General features: G+C 39.8%; 1 protein-coding gene across 3 annotated transcripts in view; it reads right to left on the bottom strand.

Moving 5' to 3' along the window:
• Positions 1-26,738, bottom strand: part of LOC115209275 (multiple epidermal growth factor-like domains protein 6) — a 96,130-nt gene that overhangs the window by 11,651 nt on the left and 57,741 nt on the right. For 2 of the 3 annotated variants that reach the window (XM_036500988.1, XM_036500989.1), the window contains 5 exons: positions 26,537-26,665; positions 25,541-25,669; positions 9,097-9,174; positions 1,562-1,819; positions 389-646 (listed from right to left, as the gene is read on the bottom strand). In XM_036500988.1, the coding sequence (XP_036356881.1) occupies positions 389-646; positions 1,562-1,819; positions 9,097-9,174; positions 25,541-25,669; positions 26,537-26,665 (852 nt within the window). The remainder of the gene's footprint in view (positions 1-388; positions 647-1,561; positions 1,820-9,096; positions 9,175-25,540; positions 25,670-26,536; positions 26,666-26,738) is intronic. The other variant, XM_029777582.2, reaches the window with a different exon arrangement.

Below are 26,738 nucleotides of genomic sequence, written 5' to 3'. Positions count from 1 at the left end.
TTGAGATGCTCTGTGTTTCTTTCAATTAAGATGTTAGGAAAATAACTTAGTTATCATTAAGCTAGTGTTAGGAACATAAATTGTGACTAAGGTTTGGTGGAAGATTTTAATTGAAAACTTTTGAAAACAAAACATTTGTACTATAGGGCCAGAGGCAGTTTCAGGTGGGCTGGTAGCAAAAGGTGATTCACCCATCTACAGAAATAATCTTGGAATTTTCAGAGATTATTGCTAACCTCTGACAATTCGTTGTTTATTTCTGTTGTTGAGTGCATTGCCCAAAATATAAAGAATTCATAAATTATTCATTCTCTCTTCAGATGGTAAGCAGTTCTCTGCTATATATCACCAAAAAACAACAACCAAAGAAAATTCAAGAGTTACTTACGAATTTCACAGAGTTGTCCATAGAAGCCATTTGCACAGGTACAACACCCTGTGACTGGATCACACGTTCCCTTGTTTTGACACTGACATGTGTGTATGCAGTTGGGACCATATCGACCAGATGGACAGGATTCTTCACAAGTTTCGCCACTCCAGCCCATTTTACACTGACATGTTCCATCCTGTGGATTACAAATGCCAGCCTTCCCACATTGGCAATCATTCTCACAGTTGATGCCATACTTGTTTGGGGGACAAGCTGTAGATTAGTGATGAGAACAATAATATTAGAATCTTGGTTGCAATACAAATGCTTATTTTGACTAGGGTGCACCTATCTCTAGCCTCTCCCCCTCTACACCTTTAATTACTCAACTGACACAAAGCCACCCCCCCATGCCTATGCTTCTTCCCACTCCCAGTTGTGGTGAGAGGGCTTTGCCTTTTTTTCTTTTTTGTCTTGGAAGGTACTTGGTGACCCTGTCAGTGCTGGTGCCACATAAAAAGCATCAGTGCTGATACCATGTAAAAAAAGGCACTCAGTATACCCTGTGATGTGGTTGGTGTTACGAAGGGCATCCTGCTGCAGAAGCCATGGCAAAACAGACAATGGAGCCTGGTATGGCAGTTGGCCTTCCCAGCTACTGTCAAACTGTACAATCCATGCTAACATGGAAAACAGGTGTTAAATGACAATGATACAAGACTGGTCATTTAGTCTAGGTTATAAAACTGTAGTAATTTAGTCTCAGGGGAAAGTCTCTTTGGTTATTTAGATCAGCCGTTCTCAACTGTTTTTCATTGTGGCTCCCAGAGAAATTCTTTTCAGTTTCACAAGACCCCCCCCACCCATCCGCTTGTGAATCAGTTCTAAATTTCTTCTATTCATCTCCCCAATAAAGCAAAAAACAGATAGCTTGTTGCTCCCTTCAAATATGTCAAGGACCTTCAGGGGACCCTATTGCTCTATTGAGAATGACTCGTTTAAATTTTGCATTTAACCCTAAGCTTACTCAGAGAAGGCACAAGGCTAGTCATTTAGATTTGGTACCATACAAACCCTAGATTTTCAGACAAGGTACCAGGGCTATATGGCTTTCAATGAAATACAATACAAAAAATACTGAGGTACAAAGGTCTTCTATGGCAATGAAAATATAAAATAAAGACGTACATGTTTCACAATATTTTGACATGTGTCCAGCTGGACAGGAACATCTCCCTGATCGGGGATCACAGATTCCACCATGTTGGCACTGACAAACTTCTGTGCAGTTCAATCCATAACGACCAGTAGGACAAGGCTGTTCACATGTTGCTCCAATCCATCCCAAAAGACAGATACATTCTCCACTCACTTCATCACAATGACCGCCATTCTGGCACTCACAGACTCGGTTGCATCCAGGACCAAATTCATTTTCTTTGCAACCTAAAGAATCATAATGAAGTCATTAGCAAAATTTTACCATAATCAATAATTAGAGATATAATCAGATGGCATCATTTCAGTATCATGAGTATGTTAATGTAATATGAACAATATAGTGAAATATTAATGGTATAATGGAATATTCTACATTACAAGCCTGAGTGTGTGGCTTAGAAGTTTATAGTACAATAATGTGAAAAAAAAGAAAAAAAATGGCTAGCCATTCTGAGATCAACGGAGTCTCAGTAACCAATTTCAATGAGGAATTTCCTTTGTTGCCAATGACAACAAGTAAAAAGAAAATATCATTTCACTTTCACACACGCACACACACACACACACAACTGGAAGACAACAACATACAATTTGAGTCAAGCTTTCCTTCTGAACGAGTAGGAAGGAAAAGCAGACAAAATGAATACATGCCTAAGACAATGAATGTTGCCACCACCACTGCCACCACCAACATGAACAAACGAAGTAATTTTGCTTCTATTTTAAGGCAAAAAAACCCATCTAGTGTCCTTCTCAACAGAGGAACTACTAAAATGCAAAACAGTTTTTAAAAAAAGAAAACAGACATTTTGCAGGACCTTTTAAAAAAAACAATTTATAAAACCCTGAACATAAAAACTAAGACTGGAACAGGCCACTCAGCAAACAGCTGAAAAATGTCTATGGCCCATATGGGCTTACAAAAAAATATATTGCAAGGGACAAAAGATTTGCCACGATTGAGGTAATATTCGATACAGAAGAGCACACAATAGAACTCTTAATAAGAATTCTGGAATGTGAGGAATTTATAATGATTCCCACTTACCTCAGTCATCGGGTGACAGAGGTAAAAATTAAAGATGTGTCCCCTGAAATAGAAATAGGATGGCTGGTGTCAGCCATCTGTTATGATTTTGAAGAATAAATTAACATATTAGAAATTGCCATTCTGGAACAGCAAAACCGGGCTGGACAGAGGTTAGAGCTGTTAATCCAGGCAAATCAAGAAACAATTGAAAATCTCCCAGATGACATGAAGGCAGAAGGCCATGCTTCTACCTTTGTGGTAGCAAAAACCATCTTAAAGCAGACTGCCAAACAAGACCAAAAACCCAACTGCAAACCAATACTGTTACCCACACTACCATCAGCACAACAGACAAAACAGCTCTACCAACCAACAAACAACTCAACCAACCAACAACCCCATCAGTGCCATCAAAAATAGAAGGAACACCACCACTACCACCAACTACAACAACTACAGAAGCATCAAAACCAGGGAAAAAAAGGAAAAGACTAATCCCTCATCCCCGACAGCCCATACATCACATCCCAACAGCCACCAACTAGTACTAACAACAACATCAGCATCAACACACACACAGATCGACCCCAATACTCTTCCCTCTCACTTTCTGATTCGCAGGTAATCCGGCAGAATGGCAAATGGTCATAGGGGGAGAAGAAAAAGGGGGGGAAAAAGAAAGAACAACCATTCAGTCAAACAAAGCAGGGAGATATACCAGTGCCGACAACAAAACTGCCACACACAACAAAAATACAAACAATGACACTACAAACATACAAACGCAAAATAGTCCCACAATGTTAATGGCAATTAGCACTAACGATTTGGACCTGATGCAATACATTAGGTTGGACACTAACATAATGGAAAAAAATGTTAGAAAAAACAACCACCCATACACAACACATACAAATAATAGGCACCACACAAAACACACACAAAATAATGAAATCTCTCTACTCTAATGCAGTTTGGAGATTTCAAAACCATTTGTCCAAAAAAGCTATACAAAAATCTCCCCAAGGAAACTGAGGAGGAAAATCCACGACTTTTGAAACAGTGACTCCCTTTCTTTCTCTCCCACTTTTTAATTTTTTTATTTTGTGTCTGAAACACAACTTTTGTCAGAGTCATGCTCAAGATAGGTAGTATAAATGTGCATGGCTTGGGGTCACCTGGGAAATAAGGTTACTTGTTAAATGACATTAAGTCACAAAATGCAGATATCAGCCATCAGTGAACCAGACTCTCCAACTTGTGGACCCTCCAGGTCAGGTTCAGCAGACAATTTGATATTTATTTTCCCCCCGTGTCTGCCGAGAATGGGTGGTGGTGGTACTGTGGTACTTTTTCAAAAGAGTCTGGATCTGAAAGTCTAGACCTGGTGGGCAGGCTGGTTGTCATGGATGTCTACCTACCGACATATCCATCTGCCTGCCTACCTACCTACCTACCCATCTGTAGTCTCTCTTTCTCTCTCTCTGCCAAAGCAGAGAGTGGAGCAAGCTGCAGTCCCCGGATCCATTGGATCCTGTCCAAAAATCCAAGCCAGGCCACTGTGGGACCAGGATCTAAAATATTGATGATGATACCCCCCCCCCCCACTATATGTGTGTGTGTGTGTGAGCAGTAGAGACGGCAGTGTTATGCATAGCAGTGGTGGTACTAATGGTAATGTGGTGATAAAACTAATAAGCATAACGAAAGCTTTTCGGTAATGACAAATGTTACCTGTCACTTTGACACACAGACAGACAGGTATGCACGCACACATACACACACACACAGACCTTTGAATAATATGTCATTAGTATGTGAAAAATTATCGGTGACCCCCGTTTCCATTGTAGCGAGGGGAAAACTGCCCCTGAGACATCCCAATCACTCTCTCTCCTGCAACAACAATAAGAGTGGTTCCTTGACCTGCAAGAAATAGCAGCCACACCTTCCCCAAACCACAACACCCCAGTGTCTTTAAAAAATGTAGAACACATTGAATAATATAGTCGTATTCTGTTGTGTCTTTTTGTGCCTTATAATGTAACACAATCACCGGTAAAATTTCCACTTTTTCTTATTTTTATTTTCCTAAAATTTTCATTGCGTCTTGCAACCTTTTCAATATTGAGTCAAGATTATTGAAAAGGTTGCCAGAAGCAACGAAAATTTTAGGAAAAATAAAAATAAGAAATAAGTGGAAATTTTACCGGTGATTGTGTTACATTATAAGGCACAAAAAAAAATTGACTCTTCCCAGACACAACAGAATATGCTTCAATACACTAACTCATATAAAGAGTCTTGCAAACCAAATCCAGAAACGAAATATAGTCTTACTTATACTGTTTGAATATAAGACAAGGTGGTCATGGATGGAACCTGTTTGATTATTGGTTTGTTCAGTCATTCCTGACTTGGGGCTAAAACAACAGCAGTTATCACCACCACCACCACCACCACCAAGACTGCCATCATCATAATATCATTGTTTGATAAGATAGCAGGATCCTGTGTTTGTTTTTGTACCTAATTAGCTAATTAACTGAAATATTTTGGTTTCTAATATTTAATTGGAGCTGGATAAAATGTTAAAGCTAATATTATCAGAAAATACATATTTTTGTCATACATCTGTCAGCTCTGTCGTTCTTACTCCCCCACCTCCCTCATGAAGTTTCCACACTTTTCTCTTCTGTGTGTGTGTGTGTGTGGTGTGTATATATATATATATATATACTAGCAGTATTGCCCAGCGTTGCTCGGGTTTGTAAGGGAAATAACTATATAAGCATTTTTAGAGATGTAAAGTATAATAGCCATCTCAATATGGCTAACCACAAAGGGGGTGGTGTTACTGTAGCTTTTTACGTTCTGAGATTTAATAATAAATTTTTAGAGAGTTACTTCCCTTATATATGCCAAAAATGCATTAAAAATGGGAAAAATTGATGGTAAATTTTAAAAAAAATCTTAGACTCATCGTAGACGCGCGCTAATACCCAGAAGGGCTCGATATGAATCACGACTATAAGATACCCGGTTTTGGTTAAACTGCACCGCAAAATGTGGGAGTAGTTAGGAATCTAAATCGTAGGAGACAGACAGCACACAACCTCGCTTTTATATATAAAGATATCAATATAAGAGCTGTAAAGCATCTAATTTCTTCCTTGAGTCATTGGACTGTGACTAGCCGTAAGCAAAGTCTTTGAAAGGTTTACTCAAGCGAATTGACCCCTACTACTTTTTCCCCCCTTATTCTATTGGTCTTTTTTTGCCAAGTTATGGGAATGTAAACAAACCAACTTTGGTTGTCAAGCAGTGTGAGGGAACAAACCTGAAGATACATATATAAATGTTACACCCTGTATATATATATATATATATATATATATATATATATATATATATATAATTATATATATCTCATCATCATCATCGTTTAAGTTTTCCATGCTGACATGGGTTAGACTGGGGTCTGGGAAGCCAGGAGGCTGCACCAGGCCCCAATCTGATCTGGCAGTGTTTCTACAACTGGATGCCCTTCCTAATGCCAACCACTCCGAGAGTGTAGTGGGTGCTTTTTTTATGTGCCACTGGCATGGGCAAGAAGAGCTGGCATCGACCACGATCGGGTGGTGCTTTTTACGTGCCACTGGCACAGAAGCCAGTTGGCTGCTCTGGCAACAATCATGCTCGGATGGTTGGCAACGATCACACTTGGATGGTCGATCACACTTGGATGGTCGATCACGCTCGGATGGTCGATATATATATATGTCAGTGAGCTGGCAGAAACATTAGTACACCGGGTGAAATGCTCAGTGGTATTTCGTCTGTCCTTATGTTCTGAGTTTAAATTCTGCCGAGGTCGAATTTACCTTTCATCCTTTCTGGATTGATAAATTAAGTACTAGTTGCATACTGGGGTTGATCTAATCACTGGCCCTGTACTCTAAAAATTTCGGGCCTTGTGCCTAGAGTAGAATACAGTATATATATATATATATATATATATATATATATATATATATATATATATATAGGGTCCGATGCTGGTGGCACATGTAAAAAGCACTATCCAAACATGATTAATGCCAGGGCTGCCTGACTGGCTCCTGTGCTGGTGGCATGTAAAAAGCACCATCCGAACTTGGTCAATGCCAGTACCCCCTGACTGGCTCCCATGTTGGTGGCATGTAAAAGGCGCTATCCAGCTGTAGAAACACTGCCAGATTGGAACCTAGTGCAGCTGCTGGCTTTCCAGACCTCAGTCAAACCATCCAATCCATGCCAGCATGGAAAATGGATGTTAAACGATGATGATGATGATGATATATATACACACATACTTCAAATTTACAGAAAACAAAAGATGAAGACAGGTGTAGGAACAACAAGCAGGTGTATTAGTTTAACACTCGGGAAGACTGGAAAAGTCTTTTATGTTTCGAGCCTATGCTCTTCGACAGAAAGAATTAAGAGGGAAAAAAAGGAGAAAGAACGAAAAAAAAAATGGAGAGAGACGAAAAATGTGTAGAGATTAATGGTTCAGCCAAGCGAAATGATAGTGAAATGGCCAGAAGAGAGAGGTTGAATGAAAGGGAGATAACAATAACAGTAATACTAATAATGGTGATCTAAGGTGTGCAAGTGCATGTGTGCATGTAAGAATGGTGTGTGTGAGTGTGTATGTGTGAACGGGGGCGAGTGCATGAGTATGTATGTGTGGGCAAGCTGAAAATTATGTGGACCAGTGTATGTGTAAGTATGTGTATAAGTAACTTAGTGCATGCATGTGGAGTGATATGCATTTCATTTACTTGTATGTGCGTGTGCATATGGACGTGTGTACATATGTGTGGGATTACCAGGTGTGTGTGCAAATGCATGGGCCTTGTACCCCGTGAACACTATCTATGTGTACATGTACCTATGTATGTGGACCAGTATGTGTAAGTATGTGTATAGTAACTTAGTGCATGCATGTGGAGTGATATGCATTCATTTACTTGTATGTGCGTGTGCATATGGACGTGTGTACATATGTGTGGGATTACCAGGTGTGTGTGCAAATGCATGGGCCTGTGTACCCACGTGAACAACTATCTATGTGTACATGTACCTATGTGTACAAGAAACCTAGTGTGTCGCTTGTGAGGAGTGATGTATGTTTTGTATATTTGTGTGTGTATGTGTGTATGAACATGTGTGTGTGTGTAACTCATGGGCCTGTGAGTGTGTGTATTGAAAACTCAGCGTGGTTCGAGCCTCAGGCTGACCAAAGTGACCGAAGCCCTTTTAGTGGATTTGGTAGCCAAAAACTGAAAAAAGGTTGTTTTACGTAAATACACACACACACAGCATGTGATGTTGGTGTTGTGCCATTGGCATGTACAAGGCACCCAGCTCACTTTATTAAGTGGTTGGCATTAGGAAGGGCATCCCACCATAAGAATCCTGCTACAACAGACAGCTGGAGTCTGAACAACTTCCTGTTAGCCAGCTGCATGTCAAAGTGACCAACCCATGCCAGCATAGAAAGAGGATTTTAAGCAATGATGATGATGGTGTCTCTCTCTCACACACACACATAAATGTAAGGGTAGAGCCAGGAAGATGTAGGATGAAGGAGTGAGAAAGGATCTTCAGTTACTAAGCTTCTACACAGGTGCGACATAAGATGCATTAGTGCTGGTGCTGTGTTGACACACCTGTGTAAAAACCTGTGCCATCAGCATGTAAAAGGCACCCAGCTCACAAGTGGTTGGCATTAGGAAGGGCATCCAGCTGTAGAAACATTGCCAAAACAGACAGTTGGAGTCAGGACAGCTCCCTGCTAGCCAGCTCCATGGAAAGCGGATGTTAAACGATGATGATGATGGTGATATGTGTGTGTGTGTGTGTGTGCGTGTGTGTGTCTATCCTTGTCTATAGACATCATGCGATGGGTTATGAATTAGTGTCACTGTCATACAAGTGATGTTCTTTGATTCCAGTCTTCCATGAAAACATGTCTGGCCATGAAGAAATATTACTTTGATGGCAAACAGGTGAGTGCTAGCAACAGGTAAGGCATCTGGGCATAGGAAACCTGTGATGAAATCCATCTAACTCATGCAGGCATGGAAAAGTGGAAGTTAAAAGGATGATGATGACAATGCTGACACTACAGATGAGGTAAATAAGTGTATTTATAAATATTGTAAATAGACACACACACACACACACACACACACACACACACACACACACACACACACACACAACACACACACACCACACACACTAAAAATGAAATGTCATGGTTTGAAAATTTCTTATCTTAACAAAAATGCTTTTGAGACAGTTTAACTTGGTAAATAATTCATTCATTGAAAATTCTGTCTTTTAGTTCTGGACATTATTAGCCAATCCATTAAGGAACATTCTCAACCGTTCTTTACAAGAGCGTCTCACTCATAATTACCTCCATGAAGTTCAGGACTTGGTGTTGTTTTTGCCATTTTCTGTTTCTTCATTTTCCTCTTGATTTTAAATGTTTTACCTTTACCAACCACAGAAGGTGCATACAACAGGCCAATGAAGAGTTGGTTAGTACATGCAGAGAGCAAGAACAGTTTTCACAGAATTCAAATGCACACACACACAAGCAATATATATATATATAGTTAAATACATATACTAATGTATATGCTTTGTGTATTTTCCGGTGGCTGCAATGGCGTAGTGGAATATATAACTCATGTCGCCAGTGTTAAAACACCTTAGAGCCATGGACAGGTGAGATAATTCACCTTGAATCCCATTTAGGAGTGATAGACATCGATGTTTTGCCATTTTTGTGGCTTATCAACACCACCTACCTGCCTGGGTTGAAGGTGAGTCAGCTAGCCAGTCTGACTTATATGCTCATGGCTTTTAAAATCATGAACTGGTATGCCCATAAAGCATATGTGTTAGTATATGTACTCGACAATATTTATCACATGAGAACTGCTTTTAATTCGCATATATATATATATGAAATGTACTGTTCCATGATAAAAAACTCAATAAAAAAAGTACTCCATCTGTTGAGAGATAAATATTTATTTAAAGGCCACAATACATGTATTAAATCACTGTTAATAGTTTCATATGTTGAGAAATACTCATTTAAATTCTTCAAGTACAAACCACATATCATAACGAACTATGATATGTGGTTTGTGCCTGATGAATATGTTTGAGTATTTCTCAACATATGAAACTATTAGTAGTGCTTAAATACATGTATTGTGACCTTTAAATAAATAACATACATATATGTAATATATATATATATATATTGCTTGTGTAGTGTGGATGTCAGTCATAATATTGACTTTACATAATTTCTTCGAGGGATGGGAACAAAAGCATCTGTGGATTGCTGGCAGATCAAAGACCTTTTCTTACATCAAGGATTGACCAAAGTTAAAACAGATAGGTAAGAGGTTTGACATATTGTCCATGTAGGGTATTTAGTGAAAAAGTAGTAAACTAATTAGCTAAGGATGTATAAGATCATTTTATGGCTGAGGTCCATTTTATGTGGAATTACTTCTCAACCCCAGATGGGTCAGAAGGCCATAAATTGATTGTATGTTTAACTTTGAGTGTAACCCTTGTTACTGGTTGCCCTCTTTATCCTATGCTGTATTTGCTCATTCACCTGCACTAGTGTTGTCTCATCTCTGAGAGAAAGAGAGAGAGAACCTGAGCAATTATGTGATAGAGAAAAAAGTAAAGAGAGAGAGAGAGAAAATCTGTGATTGACAGCTACATGATGATTGTTGGTAAGGAAATTGAATAGAAACAGCATGCATGAACTGTGTGATGGGTGGGTGGGGGTGGTCAAGAATGAGTAATAGAAGAGACATGGTGACAGAACAGGGAGAACTGGAGATGGGAAAACGATGGGGGAGAAAGAGATGGTGGGGAGGTGTGATAAAGGGAGTAGTGGGAAAGAGAGAGAGATAACCAGGAGGAAAGAAGTGGGATTGCTCGTGGATAAATCCAGTATGATATCATCCCTTGTTATACAGGTAGCATGAAGGGAGAGAGAAAAGGGGGGGGGGTGCTTGTGAAGACCTGTTGAGGCAAGTGAAGTCATTGTCATGGCCGATGCTGGTGGCACGTAAAAAGCACCATTTGAGCGTGGTCGTTGCCAGTACCGGCTGACTGGCCCTCATGCTGGTGGCATGTAAAAAGCACCCACTACACTCTCAGAGTGGTTGGTGTTAGGAAGGGCATCCAGCTGTAGAAACGTTGCCAGATTGGATTGGAGCCTGGTGCAGCCTTCTGGCTTGCCAGCCCTCAGTCAAACCATCCATCCCATGGAAAGCAGACATTAAATGACAATGGTGATGAAGATGTTAATGGAGTGAGAGAGTAATGAAGAGAGTAGGAGACCAGTATTATATAAGAATAAGGGTCAAGGGAGACCCAAATGTTAATATTTTAATCTTATTTCCTGTCACCATTTTTACATCTATTTTTTTAATTCTTGCATTATTTGAATGGTTCCTTTTCAGCAAGATATGGTCCCTTATCATTTCCTTTGGAATGATTACTCCTTCATCCCATTCCTTCCTGGGTCTCCTGCACGTTTCTTTCACTCAGAGCACTTACCACATTGTTATACAACTGTCATCTGCCATACACATCACATGGTCATACCACTGTAGCAGTGGTTCCCAACCCTTCTATTTAAATGAGTTTTCCCACGAAACCCCTTTTAATATGCCCATCCTTATGTGTGTGTGTATGTTGTGTATGTGTGTGTGTGTATATCATCATCATTGTTTAACGTCCGTTTTCCATGCTGGCATGGGTTGGATGGTTTGACTGAGGTCTGCAGAACTACCAGCTGCACCAGGCTCCAATCTGATCCAGCAATGTTTCTACAGCTGAATGCCCTTTCTAATGCCAACCACTCTGAGAGTGTAGTGGATGTTCTTTACGTGCCACCAGCACAGGAGCCAGTCAAGCGAGCCTGGCATCAACCACATTTGGATAGTGCTTTTTATGTGCCATTGGCACAGGAGCCAGTCAGGCAGGCCTGGCATCGATCATGTTCAGATAGTGCTTTTTAAGTGCCACTGGCACGGGGGCTAGTCCGAAATTTTGAATTTAGTTTATGGACTCCAGTACTATCTTTGTGGACCACCAGGGGTCCACGGACCTCAGGTTGGGAACCACTGCACTATAGTCTTCTCTCTTTAACTCCATTTAATTCTTCTTCTTCTTCTGTCCATTTTTCTCTTGTCTCATTTGTTTTCCATCCTTCACACATCTCACCATCTAATAGTGGAGCATGGTATCATATTCCTTTCATTTCTTTCCAACCCTTACGAACCATTCACATCCAGGGCCCAAGTCTAGCTACCATGCTGCAATCACACCTGCACAAACCTTGAACAGTTTACCCCTTTACTTTGAGACGGAGCCCCCTTTTATTAACAGAGGTAATTATTTTGGCAACTATGTTCTTGGGGAGAATCATCCCTTGAATGCTAACCAGGTCATCATGGTATGAGATGCTATCAACTATTTCTAGGACACTTTCTGTGCATTTAAATAACTCCGCCATATTCGTTTTTTTGTATGCAGAAAACTCACTTGAAGCACTTTCAGCTATTTATATATTTGTGTACAAACACACACACACGCACACACACATGTATGCATAATAAAATATATACAAATATTGTTATTATGCAAGTTGAAAACCTGATCTGATATTGAACTCTATACTTAATGTGGAGTAGAAATGCCTGCTGTGTGTGTATATTTGAAAAAATGAATAAGAATGGTTTTTGCAGATAATTAGATATTTACAAATTATATTGTATATCATCATTATCATGTCTGTTTTCTATGCTGGCATGAGTTGGCCAGTTTGATAGGAGCTGGCAAGCCAGAGGACTGCACCAAGCTCCACTGTTTTGGCATGGTTTTTACAGCTGGATGCCTTTCCTAATATATAAATAGGTGTATGAAAGTAAACCACCTTCACTACATATTCTGAAGTGTATATATTTGCATTAGAAATATGACTCAGATTTCTATTACTAAAAGTTTCACAAATGCAAAAGGTCTGATTGTTTGGACACTCCAGTTTTTTGTAGGGAAGCAATTGTGTTCTGAAAGCTGGTTTTTGTTGGATGATATTAAGTAAGAGTCATTCTTAAACAGTCTCCATCAAATACCAAGTATGTTGCCTAGAAGTAGTTGATAGCTTCCATCATCTAAGTGACCAAATCAGCAGTGGAGGTGGTAGATACCCTGAGAGTATAGCTGTTAGGATAAGAATAGGCTTCTACATTCATTGGCAACAAAGGACTTTCCTTTTAGAATGAAAGGTAGACTGTATGATGCCTGTGTGTGATAGCTATGTTCCACAGTAGTGAAACGTGGGCTGTGACTGCAGAGGACACGCAAAGGCTTGAAAGAAATGAAGCTAGCATGCTTTGCTGGATGTGCAATGTCAGTGTGCATGTTTGACAGGGTGTAAGCATCTTGGGAGAAAAGTTGGGCATAAGAGAAATCAGATGCGGTGTGCAAGGGAGATGAATGCTCTGGTATGGTCATGTAATGCATAAGGATGTGGACAGCTGTGTAAAGAAGTTCTGATCTCTAACAGTGGAGGAATGCTGTGGAAGAGAGAGACCCAGGAAGACATAGGACGAAGTGGTGAAGCATGATCTTTGAATGTTAGGCCTCACAAAGGTAATCACAAATGGCCAAGACCTTTAGTGATATGCTGTGTGTGAGAAGACACGTTGAGCCAAGTGAAATTGTAATGGTGGCCATTGCTGGTGTCATATAAATGACACTGGGGAAATTGTAATTGTGGCCACTGACAGCAGCATGATCTTTGAATGTTGGGCCTCATGGAGGCAAGGGACGAGGTGGGGAAGCATGATCTTTGAATGTTGGGCCTCATGGAGGCAAGGGACGAGGTGGGGAAGCATGATCTTTGAATGTTGGGCCTCATGGAGGCAAGGGACGAGGTGGGGAAGCATGATCTTTGAATGTTGGGCCTCAAGAGGCAAGGGACGAGGTGGGGAAGCATGATCTTTGAATGTTGGGCTTTACAAAGGCAATAACAAGTGACCAAGACCTTTGGAAATAGGCTGTGCATGAGAAGATTCATCAAGCCAAGTGAAATCATAGTTGTGGCTGTTGCCAGTGTTATGTCAATGGCACCTGTGCCAGGGGTATGTAAAAAGTACCCCTAACACTCTTGAAGTGGTTGGTGTAAGGAAAGGCGTCCAGCTGAAGAAACCAAGCCAAAATCAGACTGGAGTCTGGTGCTACTCTCCATCTTACCAGTTCCAGTCAAACCATCTAACCCATGCCAGCATGGAAAGCAGACGTTAAATGATGATGCTGGTGATGAATTGAAGTCACACGTGGAATTAAGAACTGTCAGTGATTGGGAGACAACTCTTTGTCTTAGTGAGTAGAATTATAATCACCCTTAGAAATTTCGGTGAAATTGAATTTTAGTTAAAATTTACGAAATGGCATTAAGTCACTAGCTGTCAATAACATAGAGTTGTATTTGCTTAGTACTCTCCCGTTTAGTGCCAACGATATTTTCTGTTGAGTATCATTTCATTGCTATGATAATTGTAAGAAACTGTGTGTCACATTTATGTGTTTGTAGTCTCACATACACACAAAGTGCTAAGTGGAATTGAAAGGGAAATACAGGCCCCGAGGTTTTTAAGAGTGTCGCTGAATGTGACGGCTCCCCTCACCAATTTAGATTCAATGGAGACAAAGCAGGTTTTTTTTTTGTTTTTGGAAAAGAATGTTACAAAATATTTCCATCTTCCAAGAAGAAAAAGTGCTTCAGGGTTTAGGATGTGTGGAGAAGAAAAATCCTATTTAACATTATCATTTGGCGATGATGTTTTAGGAGATTCTACGCTGGAGCCAATGCTTGTTTATGGTTTGATAACACCATGATTAATGAGTAAAATATTAGGAAATTCATGACTAATGAGAGAAATGTCAAAATGCATCAATCAGTGATTTGTAAATCAATAAAGAACACTCGAGTCATCACAGAAGTTTTCACAGAATGGTTTTGTCTGGCAGTGACAAGATATTGTGAAGAACATAACCTTGAATCAATGACATCGGTGATTGATAATACTCCAGGTCATCGCCAGAATCTCAACACTCATCAGGCATTCTTGACAAAATGGTACATCTATCACCAAGTACCACTTCAAAACCCCAACCCTTGGATCAGAATATAGTTTATAAAATGAAGGATGGCTACATTCATTGTACTTTTAACCCTTTCATTACTGTATTTATTTTGAGATTCTCTGTGTTTCTTTCAGTTGATTTTAAATAAAACAAAGAATTTAGTAGACTAATTTAGCTATCATTCAGCTAGTGTTAGGAACATAAATTGTTACTAAGGTTTGGTGGATGATTTTAATTCAAAACTTATAAAAACAAGATATTTGTACTCAGAGCCAGAGTAGTTTCAGCTGGGTTGGTAATGAAAGGGTTAAACAAGTTGAAGAAATAGGGGGTCAAGAAAAAGGATCTGTCAAGGGGTTCTGATAAAACTACCATATCCTGAAAGTTATAGACAATATGATGGTGACACTTATTTACAACTATCCTGCAATGTCAACACACACACACAGAGCTGGTGACCACACACATACACACAGGTGGAGACACTCAAAAGTATACATCTAACCCAATGGAAAACCCTAATTCTTTCTTCAATAAGACATTCATCACAACAAACACACCCATCAACACACAGCTGGTCACATTCCAAACATATTGAACAGACATTCAGCACAATACACACACACGCAATTGGTTTCTTTCAGTTTCTGTCTTCTGATTCACTTGCAAGGTTGGCCTGGGTAATGGTAGAAGACACTTGCCTAAGGTGCCACACAGTGGTAATGAACCTAAAACCATTTGGTCAGGAAGCAAACTTGTTAACCACACAGCCATGCCTGCACCTAGGCCTTTATATGTTAAAACCGCCATCAGCCAATTCATTAAGGAAATGAGTGGCTGTGTGGTAAGTAGCTTGTTTACCAACCACATGGTTCCGGGTTCAGTCCCACTGCATGGCACCTTGGGCAAGTGTCTTCTACTATAGCCTCGGACTGACCAAAGCCTTGTGAGTGGATTTGGTTGACGGAACTGAAAGAAGCCTGTCGTATATATATGTGTGTGTGTGTGTGTGTGTGTGTGTGTGTGTTTGTCCCCTAGCATTGCTTGGCAACCGATGCTGGTGTGTTTACGTCCCCGTTACTTAGCGGTTCGGCAAAAAGAGACCGATAGAATACGTACTGGGCGTACAAAAAGAATAAGTCCCGGGGTCAATTTGTTCGAATAAAGGCGGTGCTCCAGCATGGCCGCAGTCAAATGACTGAAACAAGTAAAAGAGAGAGTAAGAGTAAAAGAGAGTCCAGAGAAATTGATTTGTATCATAACCAGGGACTCCAAGGTTCAAGAGAGGCAATCATTGTAGCAATGGGAAACAATTAAGAATCGGGTGAATTTAGAGTGAGGCACATCCTGTGTGGGAGGCTGAAAAAAGAAATGGAAAATGGAGGTAATATTGGGCAGAGAGTGGAAATTAGAGTGTTAGGTTAAAGGGGGAAAGTTGTAATTGCAGCAACCTGATGCAGATGACATTTTGGTTTCATCAGAGTGACAGGACTCATTTTTGTGAAGTAGTCTGGGAGCCATTTTTGTTTAAAAGTAATATCTGTCATGAATTGTACCTTAACCATCAGTGGTAGCCATAGCATTCACTCTCTCTCTCTCTCTCTCTCTCACTCTCTCTCTCACTGTCTCTCTCTCACTCTCACTCTCTCACTCTCTCTCTCTCACTCTCTCTATCTCTCCCTAATTGTTAAATTCTGTCTGCATTTTGATTCTATTTCCTTCATCATCATCATCATTGTTTAACGTCTACTTTCCATGCTGGCATGGGTTGGACAGTTTGACCGAGGACTGGTAAGCTGGGAAGCTGCACCTGGCTCCAATCTGATCTGGCAAGTTTTCTCTCCCTAATTGTTAAATTCTGTCTGCATTTTGATTCTATTTCCTTCATCATCATCATCATTGTTTAACGTCCGTTTTCCATGCCGGCATGGGTTGGACGGTTTGACTGAGGACTGGTAAGCCGGGAGGCTGCACAGGGCTCCAATCTGATCTGGCAAGGTTTCTACAGTTGGATGCACTTCCTGTCACCCACCACTCCGAAAGTGTAGTGGGTGCTTTTTACGTGCCACTTGCATGAAGGCCAGTCAGGCAGCACTGACAATGACCACGCTTGAATGATGCTTTTTATGTGTCACCAGGATGGGACCCAGTCAGGTGGCATTGGCAACAACCATGCTTGAATAGTGCTTTTTATATGCCACTGGTACAGGACCCAGTCAGGTGGCACTGGCAATGACCATGCTTAAATGGCGCTTTTTACGTGCCACGGACATGGGAACCAGTCAAGCAGCACTGGCAATGACCATGACCTTCTACTTATTAACATTCTCGCATTTACGCTTCAGTAAACTTAGTCTTCATTTACTTCGTAAATCAACAACCATGCTTGAATATATTGCTTTTTATAGCCACTGGTCCAGGAACCAGCAGGTGGCACTGGCAATGACCATGCTTAAATGGCGCTTTTTCGTGCCACGGACATGGAACCAGTCAAGCAGCACTGGCAATGACCATGACCTTCTACTTATTAACATTCTCGCATTTACGCTTCAGTAAACTTAGTCTTCATTTACTTCGTAAATGAAGATCTGTTATTTATTTGAATTCTACACCACTTCTTTCTTGTATTTACCATGTGACATGTAATTATTTTGTTCTACCAAAAAAGTCTGAAGAGGTGTATTTTTTTATTGGTGCAAAGTAAAAGCTAAAAATTATAGTGTATAATTGTTTTTATCCTGAAAAATATTTCTTGAATTTCCTGTAAAGTTAGTGTTAGGTTGAGATGGAGAATTTAATATTGGATTGAGAGGGGACAGCTGAGATAATATTGGATTAAGGGATGAAATATAGAGTTAATATTGAGTTAAGAAGGTTGAAGGCACAAACCATGTTTTAAAGCCTTTCACAAATTTAAAGACAAGTGTAAGGCTTTCAAAGCAACTCCAGAGCAGGTAGAGTTTGTTAGCTGTGTGTGTGTGTGTGTGTGTGTGTGTGTGTGTGTGAGAGTGAGAGAGAGAGAGAGAGAGAGAGAGAGAGTGTGCGTGTGTGTGAGAGAGAAAGAGAGAGGCGGGGGGGAGAAAGTTGAAAAAAGAAGACAATTTACTTCCTTTATGTTAGAAGAATGTCTGAAATCCAGCAGACCAAGCCACAGGTAGAAGAGTTGACAAACAAGCCGTGACATGTAGCCACAAATGATACGATGAAATATAAGCAAGTATGTAATGTTATACATGGCATTAAGTAGAATTAGGTAAGAGTTAAAGGAGGAAAGAAACACAGTATTCAGAAACATAGCTATCACTACTGAACAAAGCAAAGAGTGTATTGTAACAGTTTCAATGTTCCTCAAAAGGAGTTTTAACTTGATCAGTTTTCAATATTTATTAGTCTTTTAAAATGTTTAATATTCACATTATTTACATTATTTACATTGGATGGATATGTATCCTCCTCTTGTTTGTTGTTACCACAATGTTTCGGCTGATTTATTCTCCAGCCTTCATCAGGTGTCCTGGTAGAATTTTGAACCCAACACTGGCTTCTCATTCCTAAGGTATTTTTTTTTGCTGATATTATTATTATTATTATTCGTTGTTTAACATCTGCTTTCCATGCTGGCATGGGTTGGATGGTTTGACTGAAGACTGGTAAGCCAGAAGGCTGCACCAGGCTCCAATCTGAACTGTCAAAGTTTCTACTGCTGGATGCCCTTCCTAACGCCAACTGCTCTGAGAGTGTAGTGGGTGCTTTTATGTGCCACCAGCATGAGGGCCAGTCAGGTGATTCTGGCAATGACCTCGCTCAAAAAAGTGTTTTTTATGTGCTACCTGCACAGGAGCCAGTCCAGCGGCACTGGCAACGACCACACTCGAATGTTGTTTTCATGTGCCACCGACACGTGCTGGTAAGGTGTATTATTATTATTATTATTCAAGACACTGCCTGGAATTGAACTTGCAATCTTGGGGTTAGTAGCTTGCACTTTTAACCATTACATTATATGCCTGTGGACAGTGCCTTGAATAAATAATAATAATATCAGCAAAAAAACAAAAGAACCCTTAGGAATGAAAACCCAGGGTTGGGTTCAAAATCCTACAAGAACACCTGATGAAGGCTGGAGAATAAATCAGGTGAAATGTTGTGCTAACAGCAAACAAGATGAGGACACATATCTGTCTAATGTAAATAATGTACAGACTTCCTCATTTTTTAAAATATTGAACAGTGTTTGGAACCTTTAGTTGCCAAAAAGTATCGTTGTTTTAGCCTGGAATTATTTTCTGATAAGATGACAACGATTTCTATGGGACAAGGGATGGCAGGGGTGGGGAATGGGTTAAAATTGTTACCCTTTTTTATCCTACAATAATGTTGTCTTCTGAACACACACACACACACACATACAATCATTATTGTTTTTTAGTGTCCGTCTTCTATGCTTGCATGTGTCAAACGGTTTGATAGGATCTGGAAGGTCAGAGGAATCTAAATGCATCAAGCTCCAATGCCTGTTATGGCATGGTGGCCACATCTGGATGTCCTTCATAAAGGACCAACGCTCTGCCTGTTACAATGAAGAAGATTCCAGTTGATCCAATCAACAGAATAACCTATTTGTGAAATTAACATGCAAGTGGCTGAGTATTCCACAGTCACGCATAACCCTTAGTGTAATTTTCAGGGCGATTCAGCATGACACAAAGTGTGACAAGGGTTGGGCTTCCAATAACAACTCATTTTTGCCAGCCGAGTAGACTGGAGCAACGTGAAATAAAGTGTCTTGCTCAAGAACACAATTTGCTGCCAGGAATCGAACTCACAACCTTATGATTGCAAGTCAAATACCCTAACCATTAAGCCACCTGCCTTCACTAACACCAAACAAGCTACAGTAGCATCGACCCTTAAGGGTCAGCCACATTTAGGTGGCAAATATACTTCACAATGTCGTGCAGCTACTGTTTATACCTTACTCTTTACTCTTTTACTTGTTTCAGTCATTTGACTGCGGCCATGCTGGAGCACCGCCTTTAATCGAGCAAATCGACACCGGAACTTATTCTTTGTAAGCCCAGTACTATCATTCTCTTTTGCCGAACCGCTAAGTGACGGGGACATAAACACATCAGCATCGGTTGTCAAGCAATGCTAGGGGGACAAACACACACACACATATATATATATATATATACATATATACATATATACGACAGGCTTCTTTCAGTTTCCGTCTACCAAATCCTCTCACAAGGCTTTGGTCGGCCCGAGGCTATAGTAGAAGACACTGGCCCAAGGTGCCACGCAGTGGGACTGAACCCGGAACCATGTGGTTGGTAAGCAAGCTACTTACCACACAGCCACTTCTGCGCCTTGCTCAGGAAAACATGTCATGGGTAAATATTACCTTTTTAAGAAACAAGGGAGGGTTGGCAACAGGAAAGGCTTCCAGCTGTAAGAAATCTGTCTTGACAAGTTCTTGCTCACCCATGCAAGCAAGTCAAAATGGACGTTGAAATAATGATAATGACAATGATGGTGTGTGTGTGTGTGTGTGTGTGTGTACATCATATACATTACACATGCATATATGTGTGTGTGGGTAGGTAGAGTGTTTTTAGGTTAAAGGGCCAGGAGTCCATGAATAAAGGTTGTAATTTTTCAAGGTAGGAACCATATGAAACCATTACAATACACTTGGTTTAGAAAAGAGGAAAAAAAAACATACAAAAAAGTGAGAAAAAAAAAACCCACACAAGAAATATTAAAAGAACAGGAAAAACATTATATAATTACTCTATGGAGTTCTATGAATTGGATGCCATTTAATAGGGTTCGGAACTGGTAGGGGTCATATATGATCCTTTTGCACAAAGATTTTCTAAGCGAGGCTAATGTTCAGCCCTTTTGTTACCATTTTTCTGCTAAAATCCACTGCTTTTGTTTCAGTTCAGTTTGAAAATAACAAAGAATTTAAGTAAAAGAATTTTGTTGTTATTAATCTGGTGTTTTGGAACCTAAATTTCCATGGGATTTTGATGGAAGGTTTTAACTGAGACCATTTTAAAAGAAAGAGTTTGTATCATGAAAATGGGGTTTAATGCAGGGTCCAAATGGTGGATGTTTGGAGCTGCAGCAACACCATGTTCTTGTGACGGAAGAGGTAAGAGAGGGCTTGCAAGGAGTTTGGTCTGTGACTTCTAGGGACAGGAAATACACAGTATAATATTGGTTTCCCATTTTGGCTCAAGGCCAGCAATCTCAGGGACAGGGTAAAATCGATTATATTGACCCCAGTACTTCACTGGTACTTAGTTTACCAACTCCATCATCATCATCATCAGCATCGTCATCATCATTTATTGTTCGCTTTCTATGCTGGCATGGGTTGGATGGTTTGATTGAAAACTGGTAAACCGGTGGGGGGGGGGGGTGTGCACCAGGTTCCAATCTGATTTGGCATGGTTTCTATGGCTGGATGCCCTTCCCAACGCCAACCACTCCGAGAGTGTAGTGGGTGCCTTTTACATGCCACTGGCACTGGCCACGACTACGGTTTCACTTGGTTTGACAGGTCAACACAAGCATGGTATATTGCCAAAGGTCTTGGTCACCTGTCACTGCCTCCATGAGGCCCAATGCTTGAATGGTGCTACGGGTGCCAGTCAGACAGCACTGGTACCAGACATGACTACGATTTCACTCGGTTCAACAGGTCCCCACAAGCACAGCGCATTGCCCAGCAATTGAAGGGTACTTTTAACAGGCCAGTTACACAACACTGCCTTTCATTCTTTTGGGGGTTGATGCCAAAGTTGATCTCAGTGGAATTTGAACTAAAAATGCAAAGCCAGATGAAATGCTGCTGAGCAGTTTGACCAGTGGGCTAACGATTCTGTCAGCTCATCACCTTAACTCACAGCAAAATATTGATATGGGTACTTGGAAAGAAATTAGGGATTAACATAAACTTTTCTTCTGGGTAACTCAAAGTGAAGACAGTGGAATTGGTTTGGTTTTGTAATTACTATTTGGAAGGTGAACAATATTACAGAGAATTTTTTTTCTTTATTTAATATGTTAGTTGGTAAGGTGGCAAGCTGGCAGAAATGTTAGCATGCTGGGCGAAATGCTTAACGGTAGTTCGTCTGAGTTCAAATTCTGCCAAGGTCAACTTTGCATTTCATCCTTTCCCGGTCGATAAACTAAGTACCAGTTGCATACTGGGTCGATCTAATTGACTGGCCTCTCCCCCCAAATTTCAGGCCTTGTGCCTCGAGTAGAAAAAATATGTTAGTTGGTGCACAAAAGTGTTGCCAGATTTGACCGGATCAATCACTGGTTCGGTGTATTTCTGATGGTGAAATCGATCAGGGAGTCTTTGTAATCTGGATCAGAACAAGTATCAACAGGGACTTCATCTGAAAAGCAGACTTTTCTTTTCCAATTTTATAATTAGTCTTTACATCATGTGTATCATCATCACCATTTTCCATGCAGGCATGGATTTCCTGGTTCATCAGAATCTAATGGGTCAGAGGTCCACATCTTGCTCTAATATTTCAGTTTTGTCATGGTTTTTATAGTTGGATTCCCTGCCAAACATCAGATACTTTACAGAGTGCACTTCTGTGTATTTGCTTTATAGCACAGGCACCAGAGAGGTTATCATGGCCCTCAGCAACACTAAAAAGTTCTCTCGATTTTGAGTTGTCTCTGCTTGATTCTCCCAACCATTTTATAGAGTGTATTGGCCGCTTTTCTCATGGTACAAGCATTAGTGGGACCACTTTGTAAATTATTAGACTAAAGGGTTCCCACGACTAAACGGGAGAGAGAGATGATTAGGGTAATTATTGAGAGAAGTTACAATTTAATGGGAGGAACAGGTTTATTATTGTGATAGGGTGGAGAAAGTAATAACAGAGACACTGTCATTGGTGGTGGTGGTGGTGTGGATGGAAGAGAGAGAATTAATAATGGGGATGTGTTGGCTAACATTCAGTTCATAGATCTCCATATTACCACAACCAGTTCTATATACGCTCTACAGCAGTAGGAATTCAAAAATACAAAGCTTTTATTAAAAAAAGGCAGGTCAACAAGAAAAGGAAAGAAAAGGAGAAAACAGTTTCATGAGAATTCTGGGAGAATGGACAATTGGTTAATAATGGTTAACTAGAAGAATATAGACTAGTGGTTAGCTATTAAGATATTGTTTAATCATTAACTAATAGAATACAGATTAATTAATTTAGTTAGCTAATAAGATAAACACTAATGGTTAGATAAGAAAATGTGGTTTTATAATTAGTTCGTTAATATTGACTAATAATTGTACAAGGCCTGACATTTTGATTACTTTAACCCCAGTTTGCACCTGGTACTTATTTTATCGAGCCTGAAAGGATGAAAGGCTAAGTGAAGCTTGGTGGGAGCTCAGAACATAGAGAAAGACGAAATGCTGCAAAGCATTTTTGCAAGGAATTCTAAAGGTTCTGCCAGCTTGCCACCCTATATTGATCCATAATTAGTTTGAAGAATATGAAGTGACATTAAGAAATGTCTTGAACTGTCTGTGTGGCATCAGATGAATTTAGAAGTACCAAACTTTTCAAAGATAGGTTTCTAGTGCTGGCATTAACAATTCTTATGTAGGGGTTCCTTGGGATATGGAATGGATTTCAAGGCTTTTCCATCAGTAAAACGTTTGGGAAAAACTGCTTTGAATGATTAGCACAATATTTTAATAATCAATAATAAGACATATAGATTTTTACTAATTTAATAATTAAACTTTATTAAGTAGTTATTAGTTTAATATTTCTATTTCATTAAGAGGAGACAGTTTCAATTAGTTCCTATGACTGATCATTATTATGGTTCTCTGTGGGGTGGCGAGCTGGCAGAGTTGTTAGCACGCTGGATGAAATGCTTAGCTACGTTCTGAGTTCAAATTCTGCAAAGGTCAACCTTGCCTTTCATCTGTTTGGGGTCGATAAAATAGGTAACAGATGAACACTGGGGTTGATGTAATCGACTCATGCCCTCCTCCTCCAAGCTGCCCTCGTGGCAAAAATTTGAAATAATTATTATGGTTCTCTGTAAAGTGGTGAGGTGGCCGGATTGTGAGTGGTCAGACAAAATGCTTCATTGCATTTCTTCTGGTCCTTCATATTCTGAGTTCAAATCGCACCAAAATCAACTTTTTCTTTCATCCTTTCAGGGTCAATTAAATAAGCATCATTTGAGCAACAGAACTGGTGTAATCAAGTGCTCCCCCCCCTCCACATCTCCCATAAAATTCCAAAACCTTGTGCCAATAGTAGAAAGAATTAAGGTTCTTCAAAGAGACAGAAATGGTAAGACTCTGAATTAAATATTCCATTCTATTCTTTAACCTTCTGAGTCTAAATAACATCAGGTTTACCTTTGTTTGTCTGTCTCCCTATCTCTTCTCCTAATACCAGTCATACATGAGGGAAGATTTTATCAATTTATATTTCTCTCCTACTAAGCTGAAGAATTGTGCTAATGTTAGAAATCAAAGTTTACACCATTTTGGTGTGAGAAAGAATGAAATTATATTTAACAATAATGATGGTTCTCTCAAGGGTTTTGTGAGGGACCCAGAGTTTGTAGACCCATCACAAGTAGGGGACATCTCAATAGTATTTAGTCCTCAATGCAGCCTCTCCATACACAACCACAGTATTGGGTCCTTTAAGATGACGCTAATCATAGGGGCTGGAAACTGTCTTTCAAACAAAGATGTTTCTATTAGCATAATACACACAAACTCCTTTCTCACCTGACCCCTAATCATTTTTTCTCTCCAGTTACCTTTTCTCCTTTATATTTTCCCTGTTTAATTTTGTTTCTGATGTAGGGTCAGCATCTAAAGAATGAAGATTCTTTCCTTTTCTTAATAACCATTTAACCAATATATTTGTTAAAACCTGCCCCTCTTGAGCTGTCATTGCCTAATACACACACACACACACACACGTTTATACATATGTATATATGAAACTTCTACAGGGAAAAATGTTGACAGTGACCCTTTGAAGTCCCACCATGCTCGTCTCTGTGACAAAGGCAAGCATGGTGCAACTTCAAAGTCACTGTCCACCTTTTCCTTTTAAAAGTAAATAAATATGCCCTCTACAACAAAGTAAAGTGTTTCCTTTAGTTGAATGCTTGATTCATTTTATATATAATTTGACCGACCGATGGACCTGACTCCAACCTGACCTGACTTACCTCTTATGAGCTTTAAATTAAGGTCTCTCTTGTCCAGACAAATGGCTATGAACAACATTATTACATCCTATTTCTGCTATGACATTTCCTAATGCCAATCAGTTCCATTAAATTAATAAATTGTCCAAACAAAGAATTTACTTGTGAATGAATCAAAGGGGCTTATAAGAATAGTCTACAAGAAAATATCTACCACAGCAGTTTTACAAAGAATGGTTTAGTTCACCAAACAGGAAAACCAAAATTACTCATGCTTTTTGTTCTGGAATATTTTGCAATCATTTGTGTGTTTGTATGAGTGCAAAAAGTGTATACATGCTTGTATATGTGTGTGTAATATAATTATGCCATGCCATTATTTTGGTGTCAAATATTATAGGAATTATTCCACTTACTTCGGTTACAATCTTTGCCTTTCCGTCCAGATTTACAGGTGCATTTGCCAGTAACGTGGTCACAGACTGACTTCCGACCGCAGTTGCATTTTTTCTTGCACCCGGCACCATAGGTGCGTGGTGGACATGCTGCAAAAGTAAAAGATTAAAGAAATGGTAAATTATTAGTTCATAATTTATGATTAAATTAATTAAATTGTTTTTTTTTTCTCAACCAACAAACTTTGTCTCATTTCTTCTCGTTTAACCAATTAAAGAATGGAACTTTAGCTAATGATGTTGATTCAATGATAATAGAGATACCGTCATCTACCATGCGTAAACCATATTCATCATCATCATCATCATCATGTAATGTCTAGTTTCCATGATGGTTTGACAGGAGATGGCATGGCTGGAGAGCTACTGAGTCTCTAGTTGTCGCTTTTGGCACAATTTCTATGATTGGATGCCCTTCCTAATGCCACCACCTAGCAGAGTGTACCTGGAGCTTTTTTATGTGGCAGTGGCACAATGGTTTATAAATGTTTAGTTATGGTATCTCCCATGTTGGACCATGATGTATATTTAGACATGTTTAGTACTGTTGTTTGGGGCCACATGTACATGATGGCATTGTCTTTTTACTTCTTTCTTTGTGGCCATGAAGAATTTTTAGTCAGAGAAATTGACCCTGGTACTTTTTCTAAAAGCCTGGTAATTATTCTATCAGTCTCTTTCACCAAACAGCTAAGTTATGGGGACGTAAACACAGACACACACACATACATGACAGGCTTTCAGTTTCCATCTATGAAACCCACTTATAAGGCCTTAGTCAGCCTGAGGCTATAGAAGACACTTGCCCAAGGTGCCATACAGACAATAAGGTGTGATATGAGAGGGTGACATAGCTGCTATTTCATGCAGGTCAAGTAGTCCCACTGAGACCCCTATTTTACTTATGAGAGAAATGTCCCCATTTGAAGCAGAATTGATAAATATTGTTTTACTTACTTTGATGACAGCCGTGTCCTGTATACCCTGGTGGACAATTACATTTGCCAGTAATATGGTCACAAGGTTCACCTTTATGGCATTTACACATTTTGGAACATTCTTCACCATAAAACCCTGGAATACAGACTGCAGAGGAAAACAGAAAAAGAAAAAATAAGACATATTTATAAATTTTTTTGCATGTGTGAGCATTTGTGTT

The sequence above is a fragment of the Octopus sinensis genome, linkage group LG3, assembly GCF_006345805.1.
Source record: "Octopus sinensis linkage group LG3, ASM634580v1, whole genome shotgun sequence".
Lineage (NCBI taxonomy): Eukaryota > Metazoa > Mollusca > Cephalopoda > Octopoda > Octopodidae > Octopus > Octopus sinensis.
The sequence above is the reverse complement of the archived record's forward strand: the minus strand, read 5'-3'. Positions and strand labels throughout refer to the sequence as shown.